The sequence below is a fragment of the Lemur catta genome, chromosome 1 (genome assembly GCF_020740605.2).
Source record: "Lemur catta isolate mLemCat1 chromosome 1, mLemCat1.pri, whole genome shotgun sequence".
Lineage (NCBI taxonomy): Eukaryota > Metazoa > Chordata > Mammalia > Primates > Lemuridae > Lemur > Lemur catta.
Window position 1 is genome coordinate 225,379,315 of NC_059128.1, and position 18,144 is coordinate 225,397,458.

At 38.4% G+C, this 18,144-nt stretch overlaps 1 protein-coding gene across 1 annotated transcript; it reads left to right on the top strand.

Annotated features, from left to right (window-relative positions):
• Positions 1-2,809: 2,809 nt before the first annotated feature.
• Positions 2,810-10,002, top strand: LOC123630509 (cytochrome c oxidase copper chaperone). The gene is made up of 3 exons (XM_045540196.1): positions 2,810-3,051; positions 5,124-5,212; positions 9,870-10,002. Exons 1-2 carry the CDS (start codon positions 2,945-2,947, stop codon positions 5,206-5,208), a joined length of 192 nt encoding a protein of 63 aa, XP_045396152.1. The 5' UTR covers positions 2,810-2,944; the 3' UTR covers positions 5,209-5,212; positions 9,870-10,002.
• The last annotated feature ends 8,142 nt before the right edge of the window (positions 10,003-18,144 follow it).

Here is an 18,144-nt window from a genome sequence, read left to right on the forward strand (position 1 = left end):
AAATGAAAAGACCATTTAGATTGCTTAAGTTTATAACAGTTTTTCTTCCAGTGGCCAACTTGTTCACAATTATGACCGATGCCAGGAGGTAGGTTTCCTGGATTAGAGGAGTATTGTCATTTAGAGTACCAGTTGTTTTCTCTGGGAACATTCATCTGCTGTAATCGGAGGTTTAGGATTTTAGTAGTCTTCTTTTTATTGGTATCCTCTAAGGTGTGATCCAATTGATTTGCCAAATTAACAAGGTAAGGGGTTGGCATGGTTTCTTATTCCATGAAAGCTCTTTTTACTAACTGAGAAAGTTCTCAGGAGAGACCGTTAACAAACACATAGTTAAAGATAACTCTAATAGAGTCAATGTCCATAGGAAGGCCAGAATTCTCTTTGAATACAACCTGGACTCTACTATAGTAGTTATGAACTGGTTCATTTGGTTCCTAGGTACAAGCTTGAATTTATTCCAATCAATGGCTTTAGGGATGCTTCTCAGATTGCCCTATGAAAACTTTCTGCAAGTTGCCAAGCCAGTTTCTAAGGAGGTGGGGATAGGTCTTTCTAAATACTGTTGGACGTATGTCTAATTGGCCTTTTTCACCCAGTGTTGAGCCTTGCCTTCTCTCACAAGCATGTGGACAAGTTGATAAAGATCAGAGAAGCTGGGCTGGTAAGCTTGAACTGTAATGTTAAATTCATTGGCAAAGCAATGACGGTCTTGGGTAACTTTAGAAAATTCCTTGGCTATAGCAGGGGTATCAGCTTTAGTCCAAGGGACATAGGAAATCTAAGGAACTTCAGGATTATTAGTGAGTCTAACATTAAAGAGACAAGTTTTTATAGGGTAAGGCTGGGGATTAGAAGGAGAGAGGTAGTAGGGGAGGAAGTATGAGGATGGAAGCGGAGTCAGAAAGGGAAGGGTAGAGAAAAGAGACAGTAGGTGGTGCCAGAGGAACAGGAAGGTTCTGAGTTTCTAAGGCCTTTTATCTTCCTTTACTTTTTATTTATCTCAGTTAACTTAGAGATGGTATTTTAGAGTGAGAAAAATTTTGAGTCTTGAATGCTTTTAGATGCTTCAAAATACCAATTAAAGTATATGTCCCATTCAGGTTGTTTGATTTTGTAGCCATGGCCTTCTAATTTAGTTCTAAGAAAAACGAGTGTAGACTGTTCAAAAGAATCCTAAACCATTACAATTCCAAACGCAATCGGTCCATCAAGTTAAGAAATAAGAGGACAATGGACCATAATGCTTAAGCATATAACCAGCTCCAGTCCCTGATGGGGGGTATTTTGGTATAGCTTTGAATTCTGGGAGCCCATTGGTAAATAAAGTTATATAAGCGAGTCAGTGCAAAGCCAAACATGAAAAGCCAAAAAACAAACAAACAAACAAAAAACTAAAAACAAAACAAAACACAAGCACATAAAACAAACCAGAAAGTAAAGTACATACTCACCAGGAACAACAAAGCCTTTTTTAACAGGAGGGAAAATACCTCATAAACAGGAAGGGAAAAGCCCCTCATAAATAAATCCCAAATAAAACCAGAGAACTCAAATCAAAAGGGGAGTTCAATCCAAAAGAGACTTACTGGGGGATTGCTGGGCCGGGGTGTGGGGTGTGGGGTGGAGATGACCAGCAAAGAAGCAGGGGGTCAGGGGGTCTCAGTATACCTATGGCATGCCATAGCTCTGGGGGCCATTGATCTTTCTGAAGTGAATCTGCTTCACATCCCACTTCTGACACTACCTAATGTCAATAAAAAATAAATGTATACAGACACACCTCTAAGCAAAAACGGTTTAAGAAATAGGATTGCAACTTGGGACAAATGAACAGACCAAGGTGGTCTCTCATATGTATAAAGAACAAGGAAAAGGTTGGGGTTTTACTGGGAAAGGAGAAAGGTTATGTAAGTTTTTATAAAACAAAGTTCATTGGCTCTTATGGTGTTTTGCAGGAGCTGGTGAATCCTGGCCAAGATGCAACAGTTACTAGGTAAAACTAGTTTTAAAATCATGGTGGTCATTTCCTTGTAAAAACTAGTCTTAAAATTGTAACAGCTGTTCATTGGATTGGGCTTTCAGGACAGTTTCTGGAGCAGGATTTTAAGACCCCAGCGGTTTTTTCCCCTGTGGCCCTCCGACTCTGAATTTTAATTGTGTATGACAGGAATGATTCTATTTGAATGATCAATTTTCACACTTTCGATAATCGACCTGTGGTGAACAGACTGTTAAGGTAGCCTCCAGGATCCTGGCCTCCCGGTGTTCATGCTCTTATGTGATCCCTTCTCTTTGAGTATTTTGACTTGCTTTTAACCAATAAAATATGCCAAACATGATGGGATAGTGGGTAGCAAGTGGGTATGCAACTCCCTTATATAAGACTGTAATGCCTATATTGCAGGGTTGTTCTCTCTCTCTCTCTCTCTCTCTTTTGCTGGCTTTGAGGAAGTAAGTGACCATGTTGGGGAACCCCAAGTGGCCAGGAACTACAGGAGGCCTCTAGGAGCTGAGGGTGACCTCCAATTGACAGCCAGCAAGAAACCAAAGCCCTCGGTCCTACAATAGCTGAATTCTGCCAACAACCTGAGCAAGAGTGGAAGTATAGCCTGCCCCAGTATAACATTAGATGACACTGTAGTCTTGAATTGGAGAGATTGATTTCCCTCTCAGTCGTTTCAGCGTTTTCGTTGGGCCCTCAAGTTGATTACGTGACCTTTTAGCCAGCCTGCTGCGCATGCCCCTAAGAGGTGCCCTCTGGTTGCCGCCCCACTGTCTCCTCTTCTGCGCACGCGCTCTCCTCCCCAATCGCTGTCTGAGAGAGGCAGGACTTCCTGTCCTTTTTAAGAGCGAATGCCGGAAGTGACTGCGGGCGAATCGGCGTTTGCTGTGGCTGAAAGAGTTTAACTTGTCTGCGCTGTAGCTCCTTTTGGCGCGAAAGATGCCGGGTGTGGCTGCCGCAAGCCCTGCCCCGTCTGAGTCTCAGGAGAAGAAGCCGCTGAAGCCCTGCTGCGCCTGCCCGGAGACCAAGAAGGCGCGCGATGCGTGGTCAGTGCGCAGCAGGGAGGGGGCGGCCGACTGTCCCCGTTCACCGCGCGCTACGCCTTCCGGTGTCTTTGCCCTCTGCCTGCCCTCTGCCTGCCCTTTGCCCTCTGCCTGCCCTTTGCCCTCTGCCCTCTGCCCTCCCTCTGCTGTGTGGCGCTATTGAGAAAGTTACAGGGCTCTGTAGGTTTCGCGGTATGTTCTCTGTTGACTTAGCTTGTAGCTCAGTCCAGGGAAACGACGAAGAGAGCGGAGAGGGGCCAGATCGGCCCGAGGCTAGCTTCACTTACTCATTGCTTCCTACAAATGGTTTTTGAGCATCTGTTATGCAATTATGTGGTTAAGCAGTGCGTAAGGTCCGAAGATGTAGAAATGGGTAAAGATGCTACCTGATTTAAAGGAACTTAAAGTTAATGGAGACAAACCAATGATTGGTATACCACGTGGTAAGGGCTGTGATCGAAGATTTGGCAAAACCGAAGAGTAAAGGTTTTCTGGTGGTTTCCAAGTCTTTCTCCCAAAATTTAGTGATAGCGGGACACAGGGTACATTCCTTACAGTTCTGAAGAGTTCCCCCTCATTTAACGTATTTTATTCATTTAACATTTAAATGCTCTTCACTGAACATATTTTATTCAGTCCATTTATTTCATTATAGAGCAGTGTTATTCCTTGGGTATGGGCTAGAGGCAGTATTTGATATGTGTAGTTATTTCTTCTAATCAGATTCCCCCTCAAACTAGTTATCTATGGGACATCTTTGTATGCATAGAGATACGACAAGGTCAAATAAAAACCTTCAACCCGTTTAGGGCAACGAAAAGTTTAAAGTTAACCAGTCTACCATGTAGGTGACATTATAGTATTCAGACTATTTCATCATCTGTCAGCAAGCCACAAAAGGTTTGTTTGTTCTTATTTTAGATACCCTCCTTTGTGGAACAAATCTCATTAGAAAGAGTCCTAAGATAAGGAGGTGAACGTACACCTCTCCCTCCAGCCCCTTTCTCCTCACAAAATGGGGAAATAGTCGATATAAGAAGTAGAGAAGTCATAATTGGTATAATGGGATATTAAGAGTGTAGGAACTCAGTGCTTTAATTAATAGTAATTAGTACTCTGCAAATAATACTGTGAGGGGAGAATAGAAAGAATGAAGTCTGATACAGAAATTGCTACAAAGTGCTATATATAAGCCACATCAAGTGCCTAGCACAATATATATGTGTGTGTGTGTGTGTGTATAACATTCAATGAATGATCAGTGATTCTAGCTATTGTCTTCATAAGGAGCTCACTATCGTTGACAGTCTCTCCCATTTGCAGGCAGCCGTAGAGCTATATTGAGGAATGGTTAGGATTTCCACAGAAGAACTTACTCCCTTCTTTAAATTTCTTTTGCATCAGTTGCCTCAGACCACTATGTCTTCTCCCTAGATATCTGTAGTCAGGAGTCAATTTTTTTTGCTAATCGAATTTGAGTTAACTTGATTATTTGCTAAAATTACATTTTCAGGCCCTAGAAACAAAACTGTGGTCCTAGTCTTTGTGAATTTTATAATTAAAAAGTTCTTTGATCATCATGAAGGGAGTTCATCTTTGTCTCCTGGCTACCAGATCTTTTTTGATGTTTATGTTGTTGGGTGTCTTGTGAGTAGCAGATTTATTTAGGTGCATTTGAATGTAGGGCAAAATCAGAACGTTACTTCCTCTGTGATAGTAGACAAAAATTGAGCTCTTCTCTCTGCTTTTCATTTAACATATTTTATTCAGTCCATTTATTTCATTATAGAGCAGTGTTATTCCTTGGATATGGGCTAGAGGCAATATTTGATATGTGTAATTATTTCTTCTAATCAGATTCCCCCTCAAGCTGTATCTATGGGACATCTTTGTATGCATAGAGATACGACAAGGTCAAATAAAAACAAAGCTGTTTTGTGTAATAGCATTTTTTTTTAATTCCAGCTACATTCCATCATACCCGTGTTCTGCCTCACTACCTATCACTGTCATGCATGCTTATTTACTAATGTGCTTAATGCCTACTTAGGTAACAAGTACATTTTGTTTTACAGTATCATTGAGAAAGGAGAAGAGCACTGTGGACATCTAATTGAGGCCCACAAGGAGTGCATGAGAGCCCTTGGATTTAAGATTTGAGATGGTGAGCTTATTGCTTCAGATTTGTGTGTGCTTTACAGATTTAGCAGCCATTGTGCAACATTCTATCTGAAAGGTGGTTCACCTGATTAATCTAACATGCTTAAGTATACTGAATAAATAACAATTTTTCAGTTCCCACTGTAGGGAGTAAATAATGCTAATAAATTGTGAGACATTAAGCAGGTTTGAGAAGGAAGAATTTATCTTTCAAGAAAAGGTTTGACATAAGCCTTTAGAGTTTTGTTAGAGTTAGGTTTCATGGCCGTACGAAGTTCAAAGTATTCCGTTGTTTGACTTAAAGGAACTAAAAGGAAATATTCTCTATTTCTTTTTTCTAATGTTGTGGGTCTTCATTAAATGCTTCTAAGTAGAAAGCAGGTAACCCATGGAAATACTATTTTCTATGAAATGAAAATGGAATTGTTGCTGTTTCTTTTGTACCATGCTTTATTCTAATAAATCTAAAACCTCAGGCCATTTTTTGAAGAACTTTGAATCCAAAGTTTTAGTGCTGAAAGGGACCTTAAGTGATCTATATCCAACAATACCACAAATAAATTATTTCCTTTTGTATGGAAGCTCTTCCTTCATTTATCAATTTAACTCATTCCCCCACTTCATTCAGATCTCTGTTCAAAAGTTTTATTAGTGAGGTTTTTCCTCAACGCCCCATATAAACTGGCATCCCTTTCCTATCACTGTATCCCAGCACTATCCAATAGAACTTTCTGTGATGATGGAAATGTTCTGAATCCGCACTCTCCATTCTGGGAGCCATTTGCCATAAGTGGCTATTGAGCACTTGAATTGTGGCTAGTGAGACTGAGGTACTGAATTTTTAGTTTTTTAAAATTTTAATAGCCACCTGTTAGGGCTAGTAGCTACTCTATTTTAGTAATGCCATCACCTACATATTAGGTATTTCTTTAATCATCTGTGTAGCTTCCCTGGAACTAGAATGTAAGTAAGCTCTGAGAAAGTGGAATTTTCCGTTTCACCCACTGTCACATCCCCAGCTCCTATAACAGTGCCTGGCGTGTGGTAGGTGCTCAATAGAGGATTGTTAATTAAATGAATGAATAAATGAGGAAATTAAGGCTTAGAGTTATGAGGTGACTCCCTAGATGTGTTAAGCAGTTTCAGAACTAGAATCTTGGTCTGCAGGCAGACTCCCTCTGCTTTGTGCCCCTCCTCAAACTTCTACAACACCCTGCCACTGGCTGAGAGAGAATGCCAAAACCACATACCAATATAATAGTAGTAGAGAGCCTGGCTTCTTTCCCTTTCACCTCTTTCTCCCTCTTTGGAATTTCACATATGACCAGTCTTCCTTGTGCTGTTAAAAAAAAAAGAGTGAGAGATAAGGAACTTGTCCAGAGCTGATAAGAATTATCACTGTATAGTGAAAAACAGTCAAGGCTAAAAGTCCTGGGGCTTTGTTTTGATTCTCCTAATGTTTAGTTTAACATGTTTTTCACTTCAGCTGCATTTACCTTTCATCCAGACATTAATCCTCTCTGGATTTCACTTTTTGTAATTTATTAAAAAATACCATAATATATTTTGTGATTACATATATAGTATGGTATATGTAATCAACTACTATGTATACCTGATAAACTTAAGTGGCTTTTAGACTAGATGGTTATTTAAAGAAATCCCATGATGAATCATTTTGTAAAATAAGTAAATTTGGATAAGGGTGCATTCCTAAAAAGTATACCTATTAACTATTTTTAAAGACACAAAACCTTAAGGTTTGTGCATAGTTTACTTATTCATAACCCAACTCTCTTCCTAGTCAGTTGTGGAAGATTTTGACTAGGGCTAAACCTGCCTTGTTAAAAAGGTTGATTAAAAAAAAGAGATGCTAATTTTAGGACCATCAAAAGCTTCTCTTGGACTTCATGTGAACCACAAAAGTGGTATAATTGTTGGTATAAGAAGCATACATTCAAAAGGACCAGAGGATACCATGGTTTTATGTCGTTGGGGCAGAGACTGAAAGTGATATCTCTATACTTCATTTGTGTACAAAAGAAAATGCAAAAGCTTAGGACTTAGAAAACCTAACATTTAAATGATTGTGTGCTCTTGGGCAGGTCCTTAACTTGCTGAACCTTAGTTTCTTTATCTGTAAAGTGGAGATAATAATACATTCCCAAACTACTTTATAGAGTTGTGATGATTAAAAGATATATGTATGTGTATACTTTGTAAACTGTAAAATAAAAACCAAAACAGAATAGCCCATACCTTGGGAGTTGTGGATAGCAGAAGTCTGTTGAATGTATGACCTGATTACATATTTATGAGTTTTGGTTATAAGAACAATCTGAATCCTTTTGGGACCTTTTTAAGAAATCAAACTGCCATGGTTTTCATTTTCAGTGTAATAATATGGAGGAGGAATAGGTGTTTGGGTCCCCATTGGTCCCAGATGTCCTATTTCCCCAACCTTCATGGGGAAATGGAGGCACAGTGAAGTCAAAAAAGACTTGCTCAAATTAAGAATGGATAGTGGTGGAATTAAAACTAGAGTGCAAATCTGTTAATATTCTCTAAAATCACAGGCTCCTTGCTTTTAATGGGATTGTCTTGCCAACATATTCATTTTTAGGATTGTACATAATCTTGATCTTCAATCTTAAAACTTTATTATGAAAGCTAATTAGAAAGACCTATTGCTGAAATACGTAGGTGTATATAACTCAGTAACCAGGCCATTGGCTGTAGGGTAAAATCCAGCACAACTGTCTGCACAACTGTGCTGTAAGATAAACTTAATTAAACTGGTATTTCTTAGACTAATTAGACCACATTTTTCTGAGAATATTTTCAAAGGAAAACTAGTTTGCATACTTAGATCTTCCCAGCAATGATCATGAAAGTTCCTTAATTCAAAAACTTTTGTAGATTTTAATGTTATTCCTAAATAAAGTAGATCCTAATTGTACCTTGAACATAATAGAGTGGAAATAAATCTATTATACATCTTTTAAACTTAATATATAAGTAGGCTGTATTCACCTAGTGTTTCTTACCCAGAGGTGCACCTCAGAATCACCTAAGGAATGTTTTCCAAAGTTCAGGCCCCAGTCTGCACCTGTTGACTGAGAAACTCCTGTGCTTTTCAGGTGCACTCCTTTTAACAACCACAGGCCTAAGCTGAAGTAGTAGTAGCAGGCATAATGCTAAATGTAAATTATCTGAAGAATTAATAGTAGCAAAGCCAGAGACTCGAAAATTACTAAGAAAAAATAGGTATGATGGTGGTGATTCTAGACAATTTCTTCTATTTTATGAGTACTGCTTTTACTGAAAGAGAAAGTAAACCAACCTAGAACCTAATTAGAAACATAAGGAGGAAATAAATGGGTGACTACCATCTTTCTGGCTGTAGGAGTCAAAGAAGCCTAGAGAACCCAGTTTGGAGGCTAAAATTGTTGAAAGAAATTAAAGGACCAGCACTGAGTAGTGGAAATGTTCAGTATTTATTAAGTTTAACTGAACTTAATTGTTCAGTGCTTAAAATGTGCTGATTTTACATAGAAACAGCTGATTATGTATGAAAATTTTATCCTGAGGTAATCCAGAAAAAGGGTCATTTCTGCCACTTGAACATTTGTTCATTCAGTATATAGTTATTAAGACCCTAGAAAATGCCAAGACGAGAAAGAGGGTCCCTCCTGTCAAGTTCTTTACACCCAGAGATGTGTACACCGAAGAGGTTTACGTTCAGGATCTTTCACCAGGTGGCCCCTTCTGATATGTAGTCAACAGCAAAAGAGGTAATGCTAGGGCTGCTATGGTTGAAATGTTGAATGGCTTCATTTTTGGTTATCTTTCCTGCCCATACTTTTGCTTAAGTATATTCTTCCTTTGAGCCTTTTAGAAAGGAGAGAGTTTAGATGTTTGTATCTTGATGTGGTTTATCTTTTTATCTAAACCAAATTAACAACAGCTAGATGAGGGAAGTACTTGCATTAGACTTGAAGAGTTAGCTAGCCCAATTTAGTTACCTTTTTAGCATTGTTCTCTGTCTTCTGGAGTAGAGACTGGGATGGGGTGAGACTCCTGGTACTGACTCGCTAGACCAGCAACCCTGTCTCTGCTACTCTCCCTTTTTGATCTTTCTAAATGGATTTTAAAAGGGTTGCCCTTATTTTGTCCTTAGGATTAAGTAACTTTCCACAGGAAGTACCTTGTATACTGAGCTGACCTTCTGCCTTTCACTTTGTGGACCATTGCCAAACATACTTTAATCACCAAAGAGGGGTTTGCAAGTCTCTTCTCTTGCATATCTATAAAAATAAACTACCTTAGCCTTTTTTGGAAGATATTTTTGAGAAGATGGATAGAGATATAGTATTTACTTCAAAAGCTTCTAAAGATTAAACAGTGTAATGAGCAATTTCAGTGATGTTTTTAGTTAGGGAAAACAAGAATTTAAAAATATGGATCTTTTATTTTATGTCTGATTTAAAATAACAAACAATAGAAATGATCCCTGAAAATATAGTCTTCTGATTTAAAATAATTGTGGCAATTAGTTAATTATTGGACTGAAGCATTCATTTCTAGTGGTCTTAATTCCCTAAATTCAGAGGCCTGGCATGTTTGAAATCTGACTTTCTAAAATGAATGTTTTTCTATAGGTGCTCTGCTGTGTGAATAAGTAATCCCTGAAGAATGAAGAAGACTAAATTATTTTGGGAGTTCTTTGATGAACTTTGATAAGTGGAAAAAGTATTTATAATTTATTAAAAAAAAGAAAATATCCCTGGTCAACGATCTTCAGGTGTGTTTTTTTCTGTGTTCCTCACACAAATGGCTTTTTTTTTTCTTAAAGAGTATGTATCAACAAAATTTGTAACATAAGTTTCTTATGTTCTTGTTACTGTGTCATTCTGGGAACTCTGGATATTTGTTGTTACCAGAAAGCAGACACTGATTGCAGCCAGTGAAATCTCCAGAACTAGGTACATGGAAGTATAAATAACCCTTTACCAATTCCAAGTCAGTGTGGTAGCCATATCATCTCATTCAACACTCATTTTTTTTAATTTTTAATTTACTTAAAGGCAAGAACTGGGCAGGCCATTAGTCTCAATACTTAAACTATATTGTTCTTTATTAGTTGTCTTTGGAAATTAGTTTAGAACTTGGACCAGATTAGGGTGATTTGGCTTGGAAGAGCTCTACTGTTTGGCATTGTTAATCTATGCATGGCTAGTTACATTTTAGGGTAGGCTAGAATCATAAGTTTAATACCTAGGGGACAGACAGTCATCTGTTATTAATTAGAAGCTGGCCCAGGCTAGAGGCTGGATTGGTACAAATAAGTCACTAATGAAACAGCTCAATGCCATGCCATAGTGACACCTGGAGTAGAACAGGGAGTGTGGTTCACTTAGTATAGTAACCTCGTTGTACTCTGAGTTGGTTATGTGCTAATGAAGCAATTGATCATATTCTGCCTTTAAATATATTGAATTTAAAGTCTCAAGAACAAAAGATACTGAGGAACATAACTAAGGATATGTAATGTTCATGTGTCATTGTGTGATGGGAAAAATGCCTCTTTATAAAATAAAGGAACTGAATTAAATGATACCTTGGGATTCCTTTCTAATTAATTAACATCATAGCTTTGAAGTATGACAGACTTAGGTTCAATAGCCAACTGTGTGTCGTCATGCATGTCACAGCTTCTTTGGGTCTTCTCAGCTAAAAAAACAGGAAGAGAAGTAATACTTACAAAATTGTTGAGTACTAATTGAAATGATGTATATAAAGCATTTAGCACGGTATCTAGCACTGAGTGTTATTAGCATTCTCTAGTTCTTTGATTGCATATTCATTTTTACATTTCATTTGGATATAATAATTTTATTTTAGTAAGCACTTTATGGTTTACAGAGTATTCTTCCAAGACAGGTATGAACTACCTTCCCACCCAGTACATATCCTTGGCAGAGTTGCCCAGACTCTGCTTGAATATGTCTTGGAACTATAAAAAAGAAAACAAAATCTATAACCTCATCAGCCAATGTTAATTTCTGGCATATGCTGTTCCAGACTTTTCCTATGCATTTATACATTTTTTAAAATAAAAAATGAGATTCTTTTTCTATACTACATATTTTTAGTGAGATTGTAACATTATTGCCTTTTCCCTTTAATATATTTTACCATCAGTGATTATAGTTCTACAACGTCATTTGTATTGGCTATGATTAAATTGGTTCTGTGACTTACCATAATTTAATCAATTCTCTATTGTTTGTACATTCATTCATTAAACAGATGTTACAGAGGACCTGCTATATGTCAGATGCCATTCTAGGAATTGGGTCTTCGTCTGAAACAGGATACATATCAGATACCTAAATTCTGATTTTTGTTTTGTTTTGTTTTTTGTGTTTTGGTTGGTTGGTTATATGGAAACATGCAAGGAAGAAATCACCTGAAATCCCACCAAGTATGCAATAGAATCACTTTGAATCTTTTCATACGTTTATCTCTCTCTCTTTTTTTCTTTTGACTACTTCTTTAATGACACTGCAGTAGAAGTCTCCATAAGAGTCTTTACAAGTGTCCTTTACTAATCACTCTGCCAAGGATGGGCTGGAGGCTATGCATGTTTTCAAGGCTTTGGATGAGTACTACCTGATTGATCTCTACAAAGAAAGTATCCATTTACACCTTAGTATCTGAGCGTACCCACCAGCGGTGGTGGCGGGAGTCAGGCAGGAGGATCGCTTGAGCTCAGGAGTTTGAGACCAGCCTGAGCAAGAGCAAGACCCTGTCTCTATATAAAATATAAATAAATAAATAAATAAAATAAAAACTTCTAAAAAGTATCTGAGAGTAACTGTTTTCCTAATCTTTTCGCGACACAATTTTTTTTAACCTTTGCCAGTTCGATATGCTTGCCTGATTTGTACAGGAACTAAAGCATCTTTCTTGACCTCTGCCATAGTTAAAAGTACATCTCACAAGACCCACTGCTCATCCTTCTGTCTAGTGCTTAAGCTTTCCCGAAGATTATGTGCAGCATTTCTGTAATAATTAAGAGATATTACCACAGTAATTTGAAAAATGGAGAAGTTGGCCTCCTGGTAGGTGACAGCGATATTCTAATGCATCTCTTTGTTAAGCCCCTGCTATTCACAATAATTCCCAAACTCGATACAGATATGTTCACACTATTCTCTCTAATTAGTTCCCTTTGTTTTGTCTAACCTTGAAATATTTGACTTGAAGGTTGATGAAAACAGGACCATGCCCTTAGGCAAGGCGACATTAGGATTACTATGTCTTTCATAGGTCTGATGGGGAAACTATAATCCCCATTTTACAGGTGAATACAGGTGCTCAGAGAGGTTAAGGAAGTCACCCTGATCAAATAGCTGGTAACCTGGGATGTCAGTCTAGGTCATTAGAGCCCAATATATTTTATTGTACCAGGTGTCTAATATAAACATGTATTCATAGTTCTAAATTCATTTATTCACTTAATACATACTTAGTGAAGGCCTATTATGTGCAAGGAACAGCCCAAGGTATTGAGTAGTTATGTGTGAATCAGATATACATCCTGTTATCAAGGAGATGAGAGGCTGTTTAATTCAACATTTACTGAGGACAGACTGTATGCCCACTATGTGCTAAGTAGTAGACAAAGATTAGTAAAACATGGACTCTACCCTCAAAGAGCTTATAGTCTAGTGGTTATATATATGTATATAAACCATAAAAATATAAAGTTGAATGGTCAATGCTTTCCTAAAAAGTGTATGTGTGACTATACCTAGCATTTCTTTACTTAGCTATTAAAAACTGCTAGATGATAGTTCTATCTGTGTCAATTATGGTGCTTTTGACAGCAAGTAATAAAAATCCTCATCAAGGAAAACTCTTTCACATAAGTGGAAGTCCAGAGGTAGGATCAGCTCTAGATTCAATGATATCATAGGCTTAATGATACCATCTGAGACCCAAGTTATCTTCATCTCAGAGCTCTCTCTTCCAGAACTGTTGAAGCCAATCATGTGCTTTCTTGTTTAAGTCTAGCTGAAGAGAGAGAACCCATTCCCCGGACATGGACTTAGTCCATTTTTTAGTCTTATTGAACCAAATTAGGTTTATCCTAATTACCTTTATCCTTCTCATCCCTGGGCATATTGTATCTCATGGCTATGGTAACTTCAAGCATTACAACTGTATTTAAGCCTAGATGAATGATAAGGTGTCTTTACTGTCTATCAGGGCGTATACTTTTTCCCACAAGCTCCCCTACACATTTCCTCTTACATCTCATTGGTCACATGCCCACTCTTATGCCAGTTGCCACTGAGGGGAATGGGATGTTGTATTTGGCTCTGACCAATCTTAGTTCAGGCCCTGGCAACTGGGGGAGAAGCCCACCTTCCTTAACATATTGCCCAAGCAAAATCAGAGTCCTGTAAACTAAAGAAAAGGCAGAAATAGCTAAAGGAAGATCATAGTATCTGCTTCAGATCAACTTGGCAGTTCCAATGCTTTCTAAAATCATGTTTCTGTCCTATTTTAATATCTATATTAGGAAAGCATTAACCTCAAGCTCAGTGTTTCTCAAACTATTGGTGGTGAAGAACCAGCTTTCTTTTTTCCCAATTCATCACAGACCACTACTGAGAAAATGAAATTTTAAAAAGACAATCATACAGTTTTTAAAAAGACTATACAAGCCCAAAGTTTTTGTTACTAAATTAAAGGCCATAAGTTTCTCTGCTAATTGCTGTAAAAGTGTCTAACCACTCAATTTCTGTCCGTATCTCAGTGTGGGCCAGTAACAGTTTGAAGACCAGGCTGGGTCCAAGACCACACTTGAGAGGCACTATGTAGCCAGCTGACTTCATAATCTGGCTCCAGCCTGCCTGTCCTGCCTCGTGTCCTGCTACTCGTTTTGATTCACCTACAAGATGTTCTCTGTTACCAGAATATACCATGTATTTTTGCTTTGCTCCTTGGCTGGACTTCCCATTCTGTTCTCCCTTCATGGAATGCCTTCCCCCAGCTGGGGAACACCTACTCATCTTCATAGTACAGCTTAAATGTTACCTTCCCTGTGATGTTTTTCTCATGAATTTTGTTACTTTATTTTATTTCATTTTTTTTTTTTTTAATTTTTGAGACAGTCTCACTCTGTCGCCTTGAGTAGAGTGCTGTGGCGTCAGCCTAGCTCACAACAACCTCAAACTCCTGAGCTCAAGAAATCCTGCCTCAGCCTCCTGAGTAGCTGGGACTATAGGCGCGTACTACCATGCCCAGCTAATTTTTCTATTTTTATTAGAAACTGGGTCTCCCTCTTGCTCAGGCTGGTCTCGAACTCCTGAACTCAAGCAATCTCCCGCCTCAGCCTCCTAAAGTGCTAGAATTACAGGCTTGAGTCACCACATTCAGCCTCTCATGAATTTTAGTTAAGTTAGGTTGTTGTAGTATAGTAAAAGTGCCTGTGGTTTGAATTCTTTGCTTCCCCATCAGTGTTTTTCCTTTGAACTCTGGGTATACTTATTTTATTAGATTGCAGTTCTTTTCCGAGTCAGTCTTCCTCACTAGACCAAAAGTTTCTTAAAGATGATAATTGTCTTGTTCATCTTTATATCCCCTATTCCTGGAATACATATTATAGTTTGCCCTGAAAAAATGCTTATTGAATTGAATTAACAAATGATAAGATTTCTGTTTCTTTCCTTTTTCTTTCCAGATGTTTTCTGTTGTGCTTCTGACTTCATGTTTGTGGATTTCCTTAAAAGAACATGCCATTTTGACACACAATAAATTTTTGTTTCTTCTTCGATCAAATCTGGATTTAAAAACCAGATACAGCTTTTCATTGTATTCTGATCTCACATCCTATCCTGTGGGTATCAGTGTCACTATCCCTGTAGGCCATGTGCAGGGTTTGTGCATCTGTGATTCTCTGACCTATGTACCATCTCAGTAACATACTCAAATCCCCTGCTGCAATAAATGAGCCTGTATATGGATACATATAAACTCAAAATACCTAGTACATTAGTATAGCACAGAGAATATGCAATTTAGAATCGCACTGACTGGGCCTTGATCCCTATTCACATACCAGCTCTGTGACCTTGGGCAAGTTTCTTGACCTCTCTGAGCCTGTTTCTTCTATTAAAAAAAAAGGCATTATGAGATGACAATGAGGAAACAATAGCTGCTTGATAAGTGTTAGTACCTTCTGCTGAGGTAGCACATATGTGGAATGACAGGGAAGCAAGCTGAGTGGTCTGGGCAGCAGGGCAAGTGAACAGAGCTAATGGGTGTGCCTATCTCTTTAATGGGTCAGGGCCAGCCCTTTAGGCAGGCTTGCTAGGAAAGATGAGCTGCTTTGAAATTCTATCTTGAGCAGAGCCCTTGTTTCTCTGCTTCTGTGCTTTTGACTTCCCTGCTCTCAGCTGGCAGGGACAGCTACTCTGGAAGCTCAGGGGCAGCATGACTAAGGTGGAAGGATGAGCAGCTGCTGCTTGTTAAAGGAGGTAGGCTGGAAGGCAGGCAAGTGACATAAAAGCAGCATATGGAAATCCGCAAACTCCACTGCTCAAATGACATCACAGGTCCAAAGCATTGCCATGAGGGAGGCTCAGAGGCATTTCTTCTCGAGACACTGTAGCTCTTTGCTTTACCACTGTTTGTTTGGTTTTTTTTTTCCTCTTGACTTTAGAAAGGAGAAAATAAGGTATACATTTGTTGCTCAGTTGATTTTATTTAAATAAAAAAACTGGCTTCCTTCAACATGCCATAGATTTTCACACTTCTGTGTGCATACTTCTGCTGGTCTTGCCCAAAGAAATGCTGTTCTCCCTCAGCCTGTATGGTGAACTCAGCCCCTAAACCTCAACTTCATATGCTAGATCTTACATCTTCCCACCCTTCTTCTAGGCTGCCACCATTTTTAAACTCAATGTGGTTATTATACTTCACACACCAAATTTCCATTGTTTTTTGAGGTCTCTTTCCCCTAAAAGAGTGAAAGCTTCACTTGGGAATCTGATTCTCAAGTGCTTGGCTCATAGTAGGCACTCAACAAATATTTGTTGAGTTGGAAACTTCTCAGCATATTTGACAATTTCTCATTTTTCATGAATTTTAGTTAGGTTATAGCAGTATAGTAAAAGTCCCTATGAATTGAGCACTTGAATAGTTCTAGGAGGTTACTAGGTGCCCCACTTGTACCCCAGGGGCAGCAGGAGTAATAGTAGTAAGTGCTAACCCAGCAGCAAGGAAGAGGAATCAAGGCATCATTTAGAAATGAGGGTTATGTTTCTTGGTTTAATGTTTGCATACTCCAGATTTATTTCTTGGCAAGCCAGAGTAGATCCCCGGGTTCAACCAAAAGTTCCTTGGAAGTTATCAGGCTTCCTAGGAGGACCAGAGAAGTCATGGATCTAGTCCTGTATTTCTGTAATACTTACTGTGCAAACCAGTTGGAACAGAGTATTAAGTTTGATAGACTTGGGTTCAAATCCTGACTCTGCCACTTTCTACCTGTAGAAACTTGTTACCTCTCTGAGCCTCAGTTTCTTCCAGATCTAGAAGAAGGATAACATTTATTTTGAAGGCTGTTATGATTATTAAGTATGAAATGTCCTATTTCCTTAAGTACTAAGATTGACAGTTGATATCTCTGACATTTCACTTTGATATTTCTTGTTCAATTTTATTGTGAAGGTACATCCTCAGCCTTTCAAACGCTTGTTTTGGCTTGTGATTATCTTTCAAATGTTTTTAGAGCAATTTTTGTGAAACCATGGATAAGTCAAAACTTCATGTTATTTTCGAATATTCCGTCGTGGAACAAATGCAGCACAGACAGTTCAAAATATCAATGAAGTGTTTGGGAAGGATGTGGCTAATGAATGCACAGTCAGTGGTTTGAGAAGTTCCATTCTGGTGATTTTAATTTGAAAATGAGCCATGTGGGCAACCTGAGACCAAGGTAGATAATGAGCTAAAAGCTCTAATGAAAGCAGATTTATCTCAACATACGTGTGAATTAGCAGCAAGATTTGATGTTACCATCTCAACAATATTGGGCTATTTGAAACAAATCAGTAAGGTAAAGAAGCTGGATAGATGGGTTCCACATGAATGAAATGAGCGTCAGCTTCATGAAACCTGGTCAGTTGATTACAGCAGTTGTCTACTGCAACCAGTTGGGCAAAATGATGAGGATGCTTGTGATTAAGCAGCCGAGATTGGTCAATAGAGACAGGCCAATCCTCCTGCAAGACAACACTGGACCATATGTCACACAAACAAGGCTGCTCAGATTACAGAAGCTGGACATGGAAACTCTCTGTCATCCACCGTATTCACAAGACCTTGCACCAACTGACTAGCACTTCTTTCAGGCTTTGGACCACTTCTTGTGAGGAAAAATACTCAATTCTCAACAAGCTGTGGAAAACAGCGTTTTGCGATTTCATCACCATTCACTCTCCAGGCTTCCTCACTGCTGGCATAAACAAGCTACTGTTAGGATGGCAAAACCATGTTGATAGTTTAGGTGCATACTTTGATTAATTGTACTGTTTCTTGTTTGAGATATAATAAACTACACTTTTGGTGCAAATCTGACATTTCATATTTAATGACCTAATATAAGTTTGTAAAATTCCTAATCCAGGTCTGGCACTTCATGGGTGTTTAATAGGTAGTAATTATAATTTGGAAATATTGATGTGGGTGGGGTAATGCTCTGGGCAATGTATTGCCATTTATTAACTATTACTAGATCCAGATATATGCAGGGGAAAGTCAGCTTAGAATTCAAAAAGCTGCTCTACATAGCTACTTCTGTTAAACGGATATAAAATAAATGCCTAATGATATTTACAGTGTGACTTAATAAAGGCTTTC